Source organism: Natator depressus, chromosome 24 (assembly GCF_965152275.1).
Source record: "Natator depressus isolate rNatDep1 chromosome 24, rNatDep2.hap1, whole genome shotgun sequence".
NCBI classification, from domain to species: Eukaryota; Metazoa; Chordata; order Testudines; family Cheloniidae; genus Natator; species Natator depressus.
In genome coordinates this window covers 3369805-3388552 of record NC_134257.1, presented here as the reverse complement: position 1 = coordinate 3388552, position 18748 = coordinate 3369805, and the positions used below count along the sequence as shown (strand labels likewise).

The 18748-nt window shown below is 48.9% G+C and overlaps 1 protein-coding gene across 3 annotated transcripts in view; it reads right to left on the bottom strand.

The window, feature by feature from the left end:
* The window catches only part of NCSTN (nicastrin), a 46814-nt gene that overhangs the window by 14059 nt on the left and 14007 nt on the right, over nucleotides 1-18748 (bottom strand). For 2 of the 3 annotated variants that reach the window (XM_074939100.1, XM_074939101.1), the window contains exons 10-17: nucleotides 18522-18599; nucleotides 17427-17596; nucleotides 15249-15351; nucleotides 14908-15003; nucleotides 13605-13692; nucleotides 13314-13468; nucleotides 12232-12444; nucleotides 8140-9510 (exon numbers count right to left, since the gene is read on the bottom strand). In XM_074939100.1, coding sequence (XP_074795201.1) covers nucleotides 9388-9510; nucleotides 12232-12444; nucleotides 13314-13468; nucleotides 13605-13692; nucleotides 14908-15003; nucleotides 15249-15351; nucleotides 17427-17596; nucleotides 18522-18599 — 1026 coding nt within the window. In that variant the 3' untranslated portion in view covers nucleotides 8140-9387. Of the gene's footprint in view, nucleotides 1-8139; nucleotides 9511-12231; nucleotides 12445-13313; nucleotides 13469-13604; nucleotides 13693-14907; nucleotides 15004-15248; nucleotides 15352-17426; nucleotides 17597-18521; nucleotides 18600-18748 lie in introns of those variants that run through there. The other variant, XR_012636239.1, reaches the window with a different exon arrangement.

Sequence of the window (18748 nt, the reverse complement as noted above, 5' to 3'; positions counted from 1 at the left end):
GCAGCAGCATCCCTGCAGATCCATACGAAAGGGAGGAAGCTTGGGCGCAATGCATGCTGTTGGCAGGGTGCATGTGGGACACTGAGCAGGAGAAATGTGAACACCTGGGGGGAATATTGCCAAGTCCTGTCATGAGGCAATGGTCTAGCATGCACCAGGCTCCAGCCCTGGCTTGCATAATACCCTGGTAGCTGGTAAAATATGTCACCCGTTTTTCATGCTAGCAAATTTTTCAGTCCTCTGTCAAAGGGCTGTGAGAATAATTAGTGGGACGGCCAGCCCGTGAAGTCATTTCATGCCTGTGAAGTGCTGGTAAATGGATGATGTTCTTGTCGTCACTTGCTAAGCTCATGGCCTGGGCTGGGGGAAATCAAATGTGTTCAGCCCTGCTGCTATGGTACAATTGCTCCATAATAAAGTCATTGTGCTGAACAGCTGCAGTGTTCCACCCCAGAGGAGGCTGTGTTAACCAGGGAAGATGCTCTGAACAAAGCTGGGGACTTGGAAAGATTTCTGCTGTTTTTACGTCTCTCGTTTTTACAAAATCAGAGGACCCAGATCCTCAGCTGGTTTCAGTGAAGCTCACACCGACTATGTGTCTCTCCCAGAGTTGGGAAAAGACCTAGGGGCATTCAGAGATGGCCGTGGGTTAGTTCTTGTCTGGTCCACTACCAGAGGACGGATGGCTTGGTGGTTAGACCCCCTGACTGGAGCTAGGTTTAATTCCTTGCTCTGCCACAGACTTCCTGTGGGACTCTGGGCAAATCATATACACCCACCTCCTGAAAGGCATCGAACTAGTTTCTGCGCCTCAGTTTTCCCACCTGCAAAGCAGGGCTGGTAGCAGTGCCCTGCCTTGCTGGGATGCTAACTCCATTAAAGAGATGGGTGCTATGGGTAATAGGGGCTAGGGACGTTCCTTAGAGAGATGCAGGCAACAGCCTTGCACTGATATATCCTCGAGCCTTTCACATAATTATGAGTAGCTCTAACCACTGCCCCAGGCCCCGGCATTGCTCATCTTTGCTGCCCACTTTCCCCGCTCCTGCCCTTAGAGCGGGGCGCCTTGGACATCCAGCTCCAAATTCCACAGCTCAGCCTTGTCTTCATTTTAGCTGCTTTTAAAATTTAATAAGCTAATAACTTAGAGGCACCAATTTTGATTCTCCCCCTGTCCCCATCTTCCTAAAGTGCTTCCTTATCAGAGCAGCCAAAACAGGCCTGGCTTTGTTCTGGGCATTCATTAACTTCCCCGCCTCTTCATATTCCCGGAGCCAGAAGTTCTAGGGGCTGGGAGGCCCGGGCAGCTAGGAAGATGCACATTTCCTATTTGATTCCTCTCTTCTCTTGATTGTCTCTCTCTCCCCCGCCCCGGGCACCAGGGCAGCTGCAAACCCTCCTCTCCGGGCTCAGCCCCACTCCTCTGCCTCCAGGGATGTAGCTGAGGTCAGAGGTCGAGACAGTCAGTGGCATCTTTTTGTGCAGAAGCCCCTCGCAGAGTCAGAAGGGAAAAGGAAATGAACACGTGTGGGGGGGGTAGGCGGGGGGAGGGTGGGGGTGGAAAGGGTAGGGGAGCCTGGCAGAGCCGGGGTTTCCTCCTGGGGCGTCGGACGCGGCTAGAGGCCGACAATGCTCCACGGAAGGGCCTGCAATGGCCAGCTGTCCCCTTAGCTGCCTTTCTCCCGGGCCCCCCAGCCCAAGGATCGCAAACCGGGACTGCTTGTGTGACCCCAACACAGTGGCTATGGAGGGCGGGGGAGGAGGAGTGGCCTCTGGAGAGTCACCCCTTCTTTGCAGCAGGCAGCTGGGGTCACCCAAGCAGAGGGCACCCTCGAAGTAGGGAGGGCATGCAGGGGAGTGAGAGGAATTGGGGCTCCTGGGAGGTCCTAGGGCAGCCTTTGGGTGGGATGTCTGTCAAGTTTTCCCTTTAACCCAGCTCTTGCCAAAGGTGATGCAACCTGAACTCCCTCTTGTTCCTGTGGAGGAGGGTTCAGGAGAAGGCAGGGGTAGAGGGGCACAATAGGAGTGGGGGGGAACTTGCCCTGGGGCAGCACAGCAGAAGGATGTGTGGGCAAGTAGCTAAGCACAGAGGATGGGGATTCAGGACGCCTGGGTTCTATCCCCAGCACCGCCAGTGGTGAACTTGGCCAAGCGATGGTGCTTTACAGCCGGTGAGAGGGGTATACGGTAGCTGGAGGGGGCAGCCACTGAGTTACTGCCCTTTCTGGGCACGAGGAGAGCTCGGTCTACAGTCTATGCTATGCTTGTCCCAGAAGAGATAGCCCATACCATACGGGGTATCATCAAACAATCACAACCCATACTCAATGGGGAGCCCCATCCTGAAATCAGCCCCTCTTCTGGCCTTCAAACCCGCCAAGCTCATCATCAGAAGCAAGCTCTCCCCAGACCAACCCAAGCAGCACCGGACCCTGCTAGAACAAGAGAGGCAAAACCTGCAGGCATATCCCCACTGCTGCAGCGATCCACACACCTTTCAAGATCCACGGTCCGACACATGCCTATCGGAACACGTGGGGTACCTCAGCCGGTGCTCTAAATGCCCCGATAACCACTATGTGGCTGACACCAGACAGACAAATCACCCCGCTCGTGAATGAACTCTCACAGGAAAACGATACAAGACAAAAACACGCTTCACACGCGATCACTCTGTGTCTGACCTCTCGGGCCTCATCCTCAAAGGAAACCTGGGAGCTTAAATTCATAACTCTGGTAGACACTGAAAATCGTGGACTGGACAGAGACACTGGATTTATGGCTTATTACAACAATCTGTAACCCACTAACCCCCTCTTCTTGTCCAATGATTGCAGAGGTGTCAACGGGCCACTCTGCGCTGACAGTCCCTTACAATACGTGCTAACTATTTATGCTAAACAAATAAATTGGTTAGTCTCTAAGGTGCCACAAAGTCCTCCTTTTCTTTTTGCGAATACAGACTAACACGGCTGTTACTCTGAAACTTGGGAGTACCTTTGCCAGCCTGCAGAAGAGCCATGTGGGGCTCGAAAGCTTGTCTCTCTCCCCACCAGAAGTTGGTCCAATAAAAGACGTGACCTCCCCAAACTCCTCTCTCTAATGTCCTGGGACTGACATGGCTACACTACACTGTAGGCTCCGCCCTGAGACCCACCCACTCATCATATGGGGGGGGTACTGGACACGGGGGGGCCCATGCATGGAAGGAACAATCGAGCTACTAGTAGATGGCAGGGAGGGGAATGCACCTCACACCCCACCCCTTCAACCAAGTTCTCAGCAGGGGCAATGCAGCTTGACCTGCCCACCCTTTCCTCCGGGGTGGGGCAGAGGCTGGGAGCCTGCCCTCCCCCAGCTCTGCCTATCCCCTCTCCTGGGCCCTCAGGCCAGCATCTAAAGAACTGGGCATGAAGTAGCAGGGCGGCCCTCCCCCTCCCGCTCCCCCGAAGAGGCACATTGCTCAGCAAACAGCAGCACTGTGCACAGACAACCCCCCACCCCAGGGAGCAGCTGCCCCAACGCTCTCCGGCGTCAGGAACCTGTTTATTTTAAACAGCATCTCAGCAACACTTGCCGTAAGTTGCATCATTTCTATTGCCCCAGCGAAGGGCGGGAAGGGTGGCTCGAAATCAAATCCAGAGCCTGGCATTCCCCCCTCTCCCTTCCTTTTGCCACCTTTGCATATCATATAGGCGTATTTGCACTGGAGTGTGATGTAAAATCCAAAGGTTTTTATGTTACCCACTCTGAAAGCTGTAAGTTTTAAAATGATCAAAGGAAATACTTTTGCACCCAGGGGAAAGTTAACCTGTGGCACTCAGTGCCTCAGGACACCAAGCAAACCAAGAGCTTCAGGAGACTTAAAAAGAGGACCGAACCTTAGTATTGATTGCAAGAACACACAGAGTTAAAACAGGCTTTATTTTGCTATTTGTGGGAAGCAGAGAAACCCTCAAGATTCTGGGTGTGAACCAACTCTCTAACTACTGGGCAGTAACAGGGTCAGGCCGGATCATTGCCTAGGGGCAGGTTATCTCATCACTGTGGGGTTCTTGCACCTTCTTCTGAAGCAGCTGGCACTGGCCACTATCAGAAACAGGATCCTGGACTAAGTGGCTCAGACCCGTGGGTCCAGTCTGGCACTTCCTCTGCTCCTGTTCTTGAGAGGAAGCATGGGCCAGTGGTTAGGGTGAAAGCTTGGGGTTCAGGAGACCTCAGTTCAATTCCATCCTCTGCCACAGACTCTGTGCAACCTTGGGCAAGTCACTTGATCTCTCTCTCTCTCTGTGCTTCAATTTCCCCAGTTGTACAATGGGGGTAAAAGCCCTGCCCTGCCTCCCAGGAGGTTGTGAGGATAAATACATTAAAAATTGTGAAATGCACAGACACTCCAGTGATGGGATCTGTATAAGTACCGGATACGGAGATGTTCTTAGGGACAGCTGAGCATTCCTGGCCCAACCCTAGATGGACTGAGCCCCCACACAGACAACATAGTCAAAGCTCCACTTTGTGCCTCACTCAGCTAGGCAAGTCACAGCTGGGGACTAAACTGTGACCAGACAGAACACTCAGCCGCTTCAGAGGAGGCGAGACATTGCCACAGAGCCTGCTGCAGAGAAGTTATTTACTTTCTATGTGCTTTGCATAATTTCCCTTGCCACCTTTCCTAATTATCAAAGCAAACTGGCTTGGAACAAGGGAATTCTCCAGCACGCCTCATCTTCCTGAAGAGAAGGCAAGGCTGGATCTGTGGTGCCAGCTAAAGTGAACGCAGCCGGCTGTAGCATAAGATCAAGCAGAAACAGAAGCTGGACCATGTCCTGAAAAGACTGACACGAAACAGGGGCAGGGAACAGTAGGAAGTGGTGTGGTCCCACAGTTAAAGCACAGGACTGGGATTCAGGACTCCTGGGTTCTAGTCCCAGCTCTGCCACTGGTGGACCTAGGCAAGTCATGTCATTGCTCTGTGCCTCAGTTTCCCCAACTGAAAATTTGGGACAGTGCTGCACACACCTGATGCCTTTCACCATGTATTTTGATCGTAAACTCCTTTTTTTTGGGGGGGGGCAGGGGGGACTGCCTTTGCAGTGTGCATACACCCACAACATCCGGCACATCAGGGACTGTGCTACCACACTAAACATATTAAACAATCCATAGTCATTCATATTTCTAGCCACTCATATGGCCCTCATTATTGTAGAATCCAATCATCTCATTCATTAATGGACTTTATCCTGCCAACACTTTCCCCAGAGTCAGACACAAAGTCAGTAGCAGAGCCGCCAACTGAAACTGGGTCTCCAGCATCCCAATCCACTAAACCATCCTTTGCACCCCTGATGCTTATCTCCTTTGTAAAGCTTTGAAGTCTACTGCTGATAAGAAGTAGGTGGTAGTATCATCCAGGCTCTGGGACATCCCTAAATGAAAGACTCTATAGAAGTGCATGAGAAACAGAAGTGCTGACTAGTTTTTCTTCTGGATTTCTACATTATTTTCTCCAGCATGAGGCACTGGAAGATTTTTACCTCTCACCACAAATGAATCACCTCTAACTTCAATGCTTTTATGTTTATTGCAAAGGCTAAGAGGGAATCAAAGTCAATGGCAAAAAACTCAAATTATTTTCTACATCCATGTACAGAATAAGCATGGCAGTCAGGTACCAGGAAGGCATTTATTCACCACTGCTTATTAGCATTAGGAATGCTCTAATTAATGTGTATAATCGCCGGAATGATAGAGAAAGTGTATCAGGGGAGTTATAAACTTTTCCATCCCTGCAGCTGAGGACTGCTTCAGCTAAAGCAGGATGGGCAGTAGAAGCTGGCAACAGAAGCCAGAGCCCCGACCAAGATGCAGCCCTGACAACAGAGCAGCTACTGTGATTTATAAAAGCAGCTAGCAGATCAGCCAGGGGAATGAAACGGGACTGAGCTGGGTAGTTTCAAAGTGAGGACTCGGCCTCCTCTGGAGACATTTGAAATCTAAATGAATGCAGGGAAGGAACGGCTTGGGAATAGGAGAATGAGCTGTTCCCGTGCTAGGTCACGGCCATGAAGCCGCACTGAGCGCGTAACAGCTGACAGCCATTGGGTAGCCAATCTGCTCCCAGTAAGATGAGTCTTTGTATCCCAAAACCCACAACTAGCATGGAGCCCTGGGTTTTCAGGTCAGAGGTGAGGCCAAAGGACTGGATAAGCCGTGGAAACAATTTCACCCCCCTTCCACACCATGACTGTGAGTGACGAGGGTTTGCCCCGTGTTGATCCTGGGTAGATATAAGATTGCACTGGTCACAGCTAGCAAGCTAGCACCTTTCACCAGTGCTAGCTACGTTTTAATCACAAATACTTTGCCTTCTTTAGTACAGTCCCTGCCAGGATCTCAAAAGCAGTTTATAAATGGAAATGAATCAAGTCTCACCATGCTCCTATGCACCAGGACAATATCCTCTCCCGGCTTGCAGATCATGAAACTGAGGCCCAGGGGAAGTGATTCACTCAGGGAACAGAAACCAGGGGCTGCTGCCTCATGTCCTGTCACCCATTAGATCTCACTCCCCTCCCAGAAGTCCTGACTTCTCAGTCCTGTTTCTCTTAAAAAAAAGAGGGGCACAGGGGTGAACCGAGTCACTCGCTGACTACAGAAGGACAGGGAAACATGCAGAGGGCTATTTCCTTGCTTTCACCCTTTTGATTAGGCGAGGCTGCTGGCAACCAGGATTTCTGAGAGACTAAAACATCCCAAACCCAGAACAAATTTTGGGCTGTCAGTCAAGTGACTTTTGGTGTTTTCCAGCATTGGCAGCAGCGTGGAAAATTTGTCTTTGCTGCTCTGCTTTCCAGCCTGGCCCCTTGCTTCTCCTTTCCCTTTGTCAGCCCGTGATAGGAGGGTTGCTTATTGCACTGTCCACAGGGAGACCTATTGGCCATCTATGGAGTGGCGTAGGCACAGACAACAGAGGCAGCTGTTTGTTAGCCTCGCCAGCGATCGGCTTCAGAACAAAAAGCTTGGAGAGGAGAACGGGGAGAAGGTTTATTTCTCTCTTCATAGAGGAATAAATACTGAGTGGGGGAGGGAGAAAAAAAATCAGTGAAGCAACCTTCTGAAAACAGCACGAGCATTAAATCTGCGTGTAGAAGAAGAAAAAAAACTTAAAAATATGTCTGAAGCCTTGATAGCGGCAACATGATTTTTGATTAAATAGAACAATAATTCCATTCTGGCCTTAAGTAGAACAATTCATCCATAAATCTTACAGCATTTTATAGAGGAGAGCAAGTATTGAACAACCCAACTCCCTCCTTTAGGGAACTCTTTGTGAGCTCATATCTTTGAGTTCCCCATTACCTAAACAGCTTGATTTGCAGACATATTCTATCGAGGGCAATTCCAGGCAGATTGGTTTAGTTTTGACAGAGTTGGGGTGGGTTAGAAGTTTGGTAGGTGAAGGGTGTCAAAATCGCTTACAATGCAAGGGTAGGTTTTCAGCCTAAGCCGAGACGCGAAGCTTTTCTCCAGCATTACTAGGAACAAGAAGAAAGGGAGCAAAGGAACAGTCCGTCTTGGAGTCTCAGGAACGATGTCCTGACAGCAAAACGTATTAGTGAGTGGAACAGTTTCCCTAAGGGAAGCAGTGGAAATCCACACCACGCATCACTTCAAGACTCCACTGGAGAACAGATGGAATAGCTAACCCTTAAGAAGGGTTTCAGAGTAACAGCCGTGTTAGTCTGTATTCGCAAAAAGAAAAGGAGTACTTGTGGCACCTTAGAGACTAACCAATTTATTTGAGCGTAAGCTTTCGTGAGCTACAGCTCACTTCATCGGATGCATACTGTGGAAAGTATAGAAGATCTTTTTATACGCACAAAGCATAAAAAATGGGTGTTTACCACCACAAAAGGTTTTCTCTCCCCCCACCCCACTCTCCTGCTGGTAATAGTGATCACTTTAGATAAGCTATTACCAGCAGGAGAGTGGGGTGGGGGGAGAGAAAACCTTTTGTGGTGGTAAACACCCATTTTTTCATGCTTTGTGCGTATAAAAAGATCTTCTATACTTTCCACAGTATGCATCCGTTGAAGTGAGCTGTAGCTCACGAAAGCTTACGCTCAAATAAATTGGTTAGTCTCTAAGGTGCCACAAGTACTCCTTTCCTTAAGAAGGGTGAAGATGATGTTTGGGTTGGAGCTGACTAGCTCCATTTTCTTTCATTTGTTCCTTTCCACAAATCTGAGCTGTTCGTTTGGGATATCAGCATCATTGTCTTGTTCTTAAATCAAGGATGTTGAAGGATGAGAGGGATTTTTGATACAAAAAGTTAATCTAGGGCCATTGGAATGGCTGGTTCTCCTACCCCAATCAGCCTTAGTTGCTATCAAATGCTCAATCCTGCAAGCTGCTGAGGTCAGTGCTCGTTATGTTTATTTTGTGATAGTGCCTAGGGGCTAATCAAGATTGGGGACCCATTGTGCTAGGCGCCATATAAACAGAGTAGCAGACAATCCCAGCCCCCGAAAGCCTGACATTCTAAAGAGACAAGGGTAACAACTCCCAGCCCAATCTCCGGACATAGCTCTCTCGTCCTTCGGCCTATTATAAAAGGAGAGAAAAGCTTTGTTGTGAGGAAAGTAAATATCCGACAAGTTCCATTTCTCCCACGAGCAACAGACATGGCAACATCCAATGGACTACATTCCCCAGAGTTCCTTGGTCCTATAAGAAGCAGCAGTGGAGAAAGGCAGTGGGAGCAAAGGATTAGTTTGTAAGTAGTGATTTTTTTTTTAATTAAGCCAAGCTATTTATATATGTACAACCCTACCGCCTCCCAAATATTGCACTATTAAAAAGGGAGATCTGACATCTAATTATTTGTTCAACACACCTTCCCTTGTCCGCACTGTAATTTACATAGATTCACAGCAGCTGTCAGACAATTCTTCAGCTAATCCAGATAAAAGAGGTACAACCAGGGCTCCGAGAGAGCAAAGAAATCTGCCATCCATGTATGTCCCAGAGAGGCCTTCCCTTCATGCGCTCCACACCCACCCACATTCTGGAAACACATCCATGGTAGTTGGATGCTGGTAGCATCCAGTACTGACCCTCTTCAGAGTTGCCCAAAAGGGAGGTCAAAGATTCAAGGCCCTTGAAAACTTTAAAGCAACATGATCTCTTTAGGACTTGGTCAACACAGTTTTTTGGGGGAGTTTCTTCTGCTTCTGGGCTCAGTTTCTTGGGCTCACCCTTGGAAATCATTGAGCGATCCACCTGTGTCCCTATCAAGGCAGGGACATTCCAGTGTCAGCCAACCAGTTTTAGTCAGAACAGTTGTAATCCAAGTGCTGGGGTTTCTGAACCCACGGGAAGCACTCAATAAGCCACGGCCCCAGCATCCCCAGGGCTACTGAAAAGCACGTGCGCTTTGGCGTTGATGAAGTAGGTTGCGAGGAGAGAGAGGATCAGAATGGCGATGCCCACGACCAGTGTGATTATCTAGGTGGGGACAAGAAAGGAAACATGTAATGGTGTGGTTACAAATACAGAATGACGGACTCACTTTGTAAAGGCTCCTGGATGCGGAAGCATCTCAGCAGAGACTCAGTATTGTATTGTGGTGACTCCTAGGGGCCTCAAATCAAGGATCCAGACTCCCCTGTTCTAGCTGCTAAAGAGTGGGTCTCTGCCCAAGGAGTTTAGAATCTAAAACCAGAGGAACAAAGGAATTGCCAGACTGGACCAGATCCCATGTTCCACCCAGCCTTTTGTACCCTGACTCTGACAGTGGCCAGCATTATGCTTCAGAGAAAGGGAGAACAGACCTTGCATTAGGTAGACGTGGGATAAACTGCTCCCCACATTAGCTTTTCTTCTAATTCCTAATTGTTAGAGATTGGTTTAAGCTCAGAGCATGAGGTTTAATAGCTCTTCCAAAATGTGTATTTGATTCACTATTTTATCCTCAGACATGTCCAATCCCGCTTTGAACCTTGGCCTCAACTACATCCAGTGGCAGAGAGTTACACAGGCTAAGTGTTGTGTGGGGGAAAAAAATTCCTTTTATTGATTCTGAATCTGGTGTATTTTCATTTCATTGAATGTCCCCTTATTCTTGTACCATCAGACAGGAAAAGCAGAAGCTCCCTGTCCACCTTATCTTTACTATTCGTTATTTATACACTTATCTCCTTTCTTTTTTGATGCCTTTTTAAGAAAGCAGAGAAATTAACTGGTCAATTTATTAGTTCTTTATTTCAACGGATAAATACATACAACTGGGCATCAATCCTTTGCCCTTGCAGAGCTTATTATCCATTCCTAAGGTCCTATAATGGGCTGCTCTTCTTATACAAAGACCTACCAGTGGCAAAGCCAGAGTCACTGCGCCTGGTTCTCATTTAAACCAAGGCACCTTTATACTGTCACAGGGTCATAAAGGAGCCTTCGTGTAACTGAGAACCCAGCTCGTTAGCTCCTGTGTTGCTAGCTAGCTCCCTCGCTAGCTTTGCATTTCTTGTGCTGGATATTTAAGGGTTGAGACATGGCAAGCAGGGAGTTACACTTGCCTGGGGTGGAGTTAAGAGGCACAACACAGACTGACAGGTTTCAGAGTAACAGCCGTGTTAGTCTGTAGTCGCAAAAAGAAAAGGAGGACTTGTGGCACCTTAGAGACTAACCAATTTATTTGAGCATAAGCTTTCGTGAGCTACAGCTTCACTTCGTACAGCTCACGAAAGCTTATGCTCAAATAAATTGGTTAGTCTCTAAGGTGCCACAAGTACTCCTTTTCTTTTTGCAAACACAGACTGAGTAACCACCTGCTGAGTAACAACCCAAGAAGCCCAGCAACTGCCCCGACATGCATGCCCAGCCCCTGGGTGACTTATTGCTGTAACACACATGACGATGAGAGTCAGGTCTGTACATTCACAGGGTTTAGAGACAGGGGTATGACATCACTAACAGCCTACCAGAGAGCTCCAAAGTAGGCCCACAGTTCAAAAGCCATCTCAAAATTAACCCTTATTTGGCTGGTAGCTAAACGTCAATGTAGCCACTGGAAGGTTGCTGAAAGAATTTTGTTGACTGATTCTCTGCTTTTAAATGAAACATCGGATAATGTATTGATTTGTATTTGATCCCTGGATTTTCTTATAAAGGCACCTGAGCCATGGCTGGCTTTCGTACTGGGCAAAATCAAAATAAATTCCATTTCAGAAATACACCAAACACATTAGGGTTGCAAAATCAAGCACTCGAAAGACAGGTTGAATTCTGGCTTTTCCCTCTTTTTGCACACGCATGATACAGCCTTTAATTATATGATTACATGTAATTAAGGTGGAGTTAATGGTGACATTTAAATTGTAACTATCAGGATTCAAAGTTAACATCCCACTAGGATGTTTCAGCTTCCCCTTCCCCCCGCCCCGGCTATCTACAGATCCAAGAGACGGCACTTCATTCACACTTGCGTCATGTCTGGAAGGCTTTCCTTCACCATAAGGGCTAGAATTTTTGTTTTTAAAAGGAAGAAGAGCTCATGCAGCACAATTCCACACAGGCAAAATCACTGAGCAATCAGAGCTCTGATTATACATGTTTTGGCAAGACAAATGGTTAATGTACAGAATATTCTTAAATTTATACAGGGCCCTGTTAGCCCAGAGCATCCCAAAGCATTTTACATGCATAATCCAACACACAATATACAGGATGCACCTTCATTTTAAGTTGGGAGGGAGCTCAGAGCAGTTTAAGAGCATGAAGCATCATTATGCAGCTGTTTAGGGGAGAAACTGAAGACTAACATGGCCTCTAGTTAAACTACGTTGGGGAACTGAATGGAATTATCCTTGCTGGAATTTCACCAGAAGACTACAGTTAAAGCCTTCAGTCTTGCAAAGTGTCCCAAGTTCTTTAGTCACCAAAAATGGTCAGAACCCCTTTCACCATATTAGGCTGTTGGTTCAGAAATGACTTTGGGGAAAAGCATCTATTGCATCGCTGATGCCACTTTCTGCGACACCCTGGATTTCTGTAGAGGGTCTCCTAAGAGTTGACCAAGCCCAACCCTGCTTAGCTGTTGAGATCTGATAGGAGGATAGCACAAGGTGTCATAAAACCTGGTCACAGCATGTGTTTCAAAGCTTGCCAGGAGACATTAAAATCTATACTCAACATCATCTTCGAGTGTTTGGAGAGACACCAACTCACCTCTAGCTCCTTGCTGGCTACGAGAAATATGCGGGCGCGGATATCCTTCCAGCGGCTCTCTGTCCATGTGGAGTATTCTGTGGATCCCCACTGCTTCAGCTCGAAGGCAGGAGAGGCAGCCTTGGTTAGATGGACAGTTGACTGGACACAGAAGGGAACTCGCGACGTTGAGTTTGCGTCCCTGGAACCCTGCACCCACGTATAAACGTACATCTGCAAAGAGAACGCCAGGGAGTGAGACCCAACAGGGCACTAGCAAAAAACCATCAGGAACCTTTTTCCTGGAACCTCACTTGCTCTCTGGGATCATAATAGGCTTTACTGATTGTACTGACTGTATGAGGTTCGCTTCACCCACTGCTGAAAAGTGGCTCTCTCTGAGGTGGAGTGTGGGTTCTGTTTAACTATACACAACAGTGTACAACAGCTGAGGACTGGGAGTGACAGTCCTGTGTCCAGCTGAAACTGCAGGGGAATTTATGCTGGCAGAACGTAATTCACAAGCTAGAGTTTATCCAGGACCTCAGGGCTAACGCCCCATCTCTTGTCGAAGGCATCATGAGATCTTTGATGCCCGGGAGTGGCCAAGGTCTCAGTTTTATGAGTCTCTGTAGAAGCTAGAGAGACTGACTGGCCAAAGAACGAAAGACCCTGACACCAGGACTGGGTAGAGGCCCACTGGTGGTGGATGCTTGCACTGTCAATGCCTGTGTTGACATCAGACTCAATTCCATGGCATAATGGCATAATTCACAGGCAGTATATTGGACATTCAAAGCGCCCTCAGACTGATGCATCTGTGACCCATGCTGCCATCCCAGCTGTACTCACTTTAAAGGAGCACTCCCTCTGAAGCTTCTCCTGCCTCGGGCACTAGGATGCAGCTGGGATGTCTCTATGATGGAGGAGGACTTTCCTCATCTCTCCCATGTCTTGTTCAGGACAGAAGGAAATTTTTCCATCCAACTTTCTTCAGAGAGGCGAAAGTGAGACCAATTCATCGCAGGGACGTCACTGGAGTTCACTAGCCCAGCGTTTCTGTTCCTATCCCCCACCCTCATTCTACTCAGATGGCAACTTACTTCCTTCTCCGGGTTGGGTGTTTTTTCAGGGTTCAGGCACTCCTCCTTGGTGAAATTGACAACCGTGCCCGTGAGATTGGCCAGAACATACTGCACTAGCTGGGTGGTGTTCACCAGTGTGGTAACTGCAATGTAGTGCTGGGGAAGTTCATCACCTGGGAGAGTCAAAGAAAACAGGATTGGCAGGGAGAAAGCCAGATGCCAAAGAGGTTACCACAGAACTTTAGAAAGTTCCCAGGTGACATATCAAGGTTTAAGCTGGCTCTGAATTCTTCCCCAGACCATGCTTACCCAAGAGTCCTTTCAGGTCCTGTTTAATGATGGACTGGAACCAGGAGTTGTTAGTTTTAATCAGAAACCCATAGAGCATTCTGGAGACCTGAAAGTGAGATGGAAATGGGTTCATCCACATTCAACTTTACAAGACAAATCAGGAAGTACACCAGCATAAGGCTTCAGCTGGAGTACTTTGTCCCATTCTGGGCACCACGATTTGGAAAAGATGTGGACAAATTAGAGAAAGTCCAGAGGAAAACAACAAAAATGATAAAAGGGCTAGAAAACATCACCTATGAGGAAAGGCTGAAAACACTGGGTTTGTTTAGTTGGGAGAAGAGAAGACTGAGGGGGGACATAACAGTGTTCAAGTATATAAAAAGTTGTTATAAAAAGGAGAGCAACAAATTGTTCTCCTTAACCACTGAGGACAGGACAAGAAGCAATGAGCTTAAATTGCAGCAAGGTAGATTTAGCTTCGACATTAGGAAAACTTCTTAACTGTCAGGGTAGTTAAGCATTGGAACAAAATCACCTAGGAAGGTTGTGGAATCTCTGTCACTGGGGTATTTTAAGAACAGGTTAGACAAACACTTGTCAGGGATGGTCTAGAGCAGTGCTTCTCGAGCTATCTGATGTGGGGGGACCGGCAATTTTTTTTCCCAATGTGTGCGCAGACCGGCAGCCGATGGCTCGCGGACCGGACCACCACTTTGAGTAGCACTGGTCTAGATAATACTTAGTCCTGCCTCAGCACAGGGGACTGGACAAGATGACCTGTCAAGGTCCCTTCCAGTCCTTCATTTCTATGATATAGCGGCTAAAAGCACAGGGCTGGGAGCCAGGACTTCTGTGTTCCATTCTCAGTTGTGGGAATGTGATCTAATGGCAGAAGCACAAGGCTGGGGGCCAGGATACCCGGGTTCCATTTGCAGTTCTGGGAGGGCGGATGATCTAGTACCTAAAGTGAAGGGCTGGGAGTTGAGAGTTCTGGGTTTCATCCCCAGCTTTGCCACCAACTGCTTGCATGACCCATCTGTGCATCAGTTCCCGCCATTCCACCCCCAACTCTGCATAACAAGGATAAATATTGTTCTGTTTTGCTGGGGGCTTGTGTAAGACACCGGGATCTGATGGGAGGCACTAGAGAAGGGTAAAGTGCTAGTCATTCAGCTACGGTGGAGAAAGGGAGAGGGAGGCAGGCACATAGGGAGACAGACAGGCCAGCATGCCGTGTAAACACACATAAACAGAGACAGAAGGGAAATACGTGAGAGATCAGCATGGATGCCAGGGACTGGCTCCCATCTGCTCGTACCGTTCTTGGATCTGCCTGAATAGCAGAGGTGTTGCCGGTTCCCCCCGCAAGCTGGTAGAGAGCACGGGCGACCACTGTGGCTACTTCTGCCAGGGACTGCAAGGAAAGAGGGCTCTGTGTTAATCAAGACAGGCAGGCCCAGTAAAACAGGGAAGGAGAGCCAGCCAGTCCCCATACATCCATCAAAGCATTTATAGCACATTCATATCTAAGTGCCTAATGCCACCAGCCCAGTAGAAAGCACCCCAGCAATGGGCAGAGAACCCATCACCCAGATCCCAGCCACCCCCAAGTCTCCACCCCCCTGCGAGCAATGGACAGAGACAGTGTTTTGCAGAAACCTTAGCTGTGTCAGTGACATAGTCCAGGGTTTCCTCAGGGCTAAGCCCCTCAGGATATTTCATCAGGATGTTCTCTGCTGTGTCATACATGCTCTGGTAATATCTGAAAGAGGAAGGGAAACAGGATTGGGGAAGGGGGCGGAAAGAAATCACAGGGCATGGAATTCAATTCGATCCATGCCTGAAGCAGACATTGGGAGGGGTCCCCAGGGAATGGAGTCGCAGCTTTGCTAGAGCGCTGGCCTCCCACGCACTCCTTAAACCATTTAATGAGGCTTTATAATTATCTTTGGGCCTTGCACCACTTTTCCCATCTGAGGATCTCAACACAACTGACGAGCAGTGATTAAACCTCAGTTGGGTAGGCGTTACCCCATCCGTTATGTGGATGGAGAAACTGAGGCACAGAGCAGGGAAACTATACACGAGGCCACAAGTTAGCGGTGAAAGTGGGAACAGAACCCAGAAGTGCTGATTCCTAGTTCCTTTCTCCAACCGGACCTATTGACTTCCCTGCACTGAAAGGTCCGAGAGATTCCAAGTTAACTTTGTGACAGTCTAGCATCAAGACATCTGCAGCAGCAGTGCACAGCTGAATCGAGGACTGGGCGAAAAGCCCAGCACAATGGTCTGTGCTTCCAGGTTGGATGGGAACACTGAAAGCAATTTCCCAAGAGTGAAGAAGAGTTGGAAGGACGAGATGCACTACCCATCTCTCCAAAATTCTCCAGCGCTCCCAGAGCTGTGCTGCTCCGGAGTTTGGAAGGTGGCTGCTTCCCCTGGCTGTCTGCAGAGACGGCGTGACAGATCAGAGAAAGGGGTAGGCATGAGGGGAGAGAGGCAACCTGGAATGACGGGCTGGGTACGAGTCACAAGCAATTCCCTCCCCACTCCTATCCCTCCACTCTCCAATGCCCCCCGGGAGAGGATGCTCATGGAACATGCCACGAGGGGGTCAGGTGGGGTAAATGGAAGAGCCTCTTCCACTGCCTGGGGCCCCTGCCACCACAAATAGAAAGATATATTAAAAAGAACAGCAGCTTCTGGAAGAGCAGATGAGGCTCAGACACGCTCAGCTGCCATTTGCTCACCTCTGGCTCCCAGCCAGCTGCGGGGAACGTTTTCTGTACAAAACTGGATTTTTTTCGCTTGTCAGGATAATTATGTTGGGCCTGTTCAATTACATGGCACATGGTTGCTCCCCCCACTCCCCTCTGTCCTCCATCCACCACACTGCTTGTATGGTAGGCAGTGCACCCCCAAGGTGGGATGTTCTGGGAGGCTGAGCTGCCCTCTGCTGGCTACCACTGGAAATGGAGTCTATGTAGCCTTCCGAGCGGGGCACCTCCCTGGAAACGGTTTTGCATGCGTGTTTGCTAAGCTTTGATAGTGCCCCCAACCCCACACACGGTTGGAGACAGGAGGCTCCAGCCTCATGGGGGCAGATGCTGGCTGCGGTCAGAGTGGACACACCTGAGTTTCTTTACCATGGACTGCAGAGGGAGTCAGGTGTTTGGGTTTCTATTAGAAAATGCAATGCATCCCGGGAATCCTTACGTTACAAAGCAGCATGCCAGGCTGCAGCCACTGGACTGGGGCTAGGAATCCTGGCTCTGCCATTCTGGGTAAGTCACTTTGGCTACCATCATGAGACCTGGTGCTCAAGGGTTCTGAAAGTCAAACCACGTCGTCTACAATTCTCTGGGTTTCTAGACCCTGGAGAATTTCTGCTCTAATCTGTGTCTCAAATTGCCCCTCCTCTAGCTCACCATGTCAAATTCAGCACGGTCTTGGGATCCGAAGTCTCAGCTGTTTGGGGCCACTTTGACATGAGTTGTGAGGAAGGGAGAGGAAGACACTGAGTCCAGTTCCTAGCAAACAGGTGTCCTCAACACAACGACCCCCTTCTTATCAGTTTCAGCACAGAGGCTAAAGAGCAAAGGAGCCTGAACTTCCTCCTCATACCTGGTCCAGGTTTTGGCACATGGGTGGTGTGATGTGGGGGAAGCTTCCGTGGCTAGCAGCCTTCAGTCTGCAGGGCTGTTAAGCAACACTGAGATTTTATTTTGCTATTAGAGTTTAAACACCAGACAGGAAGACAATCACATCCCATGTGAAACCACCTGCTCTCCACACACCCCCTCACAGACACAACGGAGATAGCATTGCTCCCCATACCTGTTCTGGAAGGAAGTGCGATGATCAGCCAGGACCACCCCAGGGATGCCCCTGGCCTTCAGAAAGCGCTGGAAGGAAGAAGGCGGGAGAGGCTGAGACTGCCTGACCTCCTGTAGAGTCACATTGGCACTCATGCTGCTGTTGATCAGAGCTTCCACCAGGGTTTTCACCTGAAAAGGGTGAGAGAGGAGTTAGGAATGCTCTACGCTCAGTGTTTGGTCACAGCTAACGCGAATGGCCTGGAGCTGAACCGCTTTGGGCTGGGATCATGTCAGATCTCATCCTAAGCAGGGTAGTACTTCGAGGGGAGACCGTCACGAACCCAAGTGCTGCAGAAGCAGCAGTAATTCAGCAGAGGATTCTTCTTGCTGAGTCAATGATGCTGGGGAGCACAGCAGTCCATGAGGTGCAGTCTAAGTAGAAAGACGGAGCAAGGTCCTGACCTCTCGTGATTGTTCAAGATCTCACAGCACTTTCTGCTAGTCAAGGCAGTGGCCCTATGATTTTACCATATTGTGAAATTTCATTCTGTTTCCTTAAATTCCCTCATGGTATCAGCTGAATATAGAATGTTTCACTATGCCATGAGCTATGCTGTGCTGCTCATTTCATTCCATCCCAGAGATGGTTGCATATCAGGGGTCAGAGAAGTTAAAAAGGCCCAGTGGGCTCCTCTGGGATGAAAGCTGCTGTTAAATATCTAGGACACTAAAGAGGCTATGGAGAGCGACTCAGAACTAAGAGACCTCCCGCCTCCCTCCCACCACCTCTGACGCTACCAACAGGTCATCGGGGGGTCAGCAAAATCAATGGAAGGAGTCAGACATGCCTATGCCAGTGCCATGCCCTCTTCAAACCACAGTGGGGCGAGGATCTGGCCCTTTGCCCAGCAATGGGGCCCGGTGTCAGTGGAAAGATGCAACTGCAGAGAAGCCTCTCTGTTCTGATGGAGCTGTGCTCTGGGGATTTTTCCCCTGCAGTGTGTAAGCGGCTTTTCCTTTCCATTGCTTGTGTAGGCATCTCCGTGCAGCTGGAAACACAGAGCGAGCACAGGGACTCAGACTGTCCTCTGTGCAGAAGGGAGAGTTTCATTACCTGTGTTTGAACAGATTCATTCCTCTGAGAGATGGGGTCTGTGTGCACCCAAAGAACAGAGGAGTTCCGTAAAGCCACCTGCAAGGGAACAAGCCGCTTGTCAACTCACACTGCTGACCCATCTGGATTTTACAATGCTTGCCTTATTTAGAGCTTGGTGCAGAGGGAAATCACCAAAAACTCCCCCAGAGAGACAAGACAGACTATGGGAGCTAGGGCGACCACCA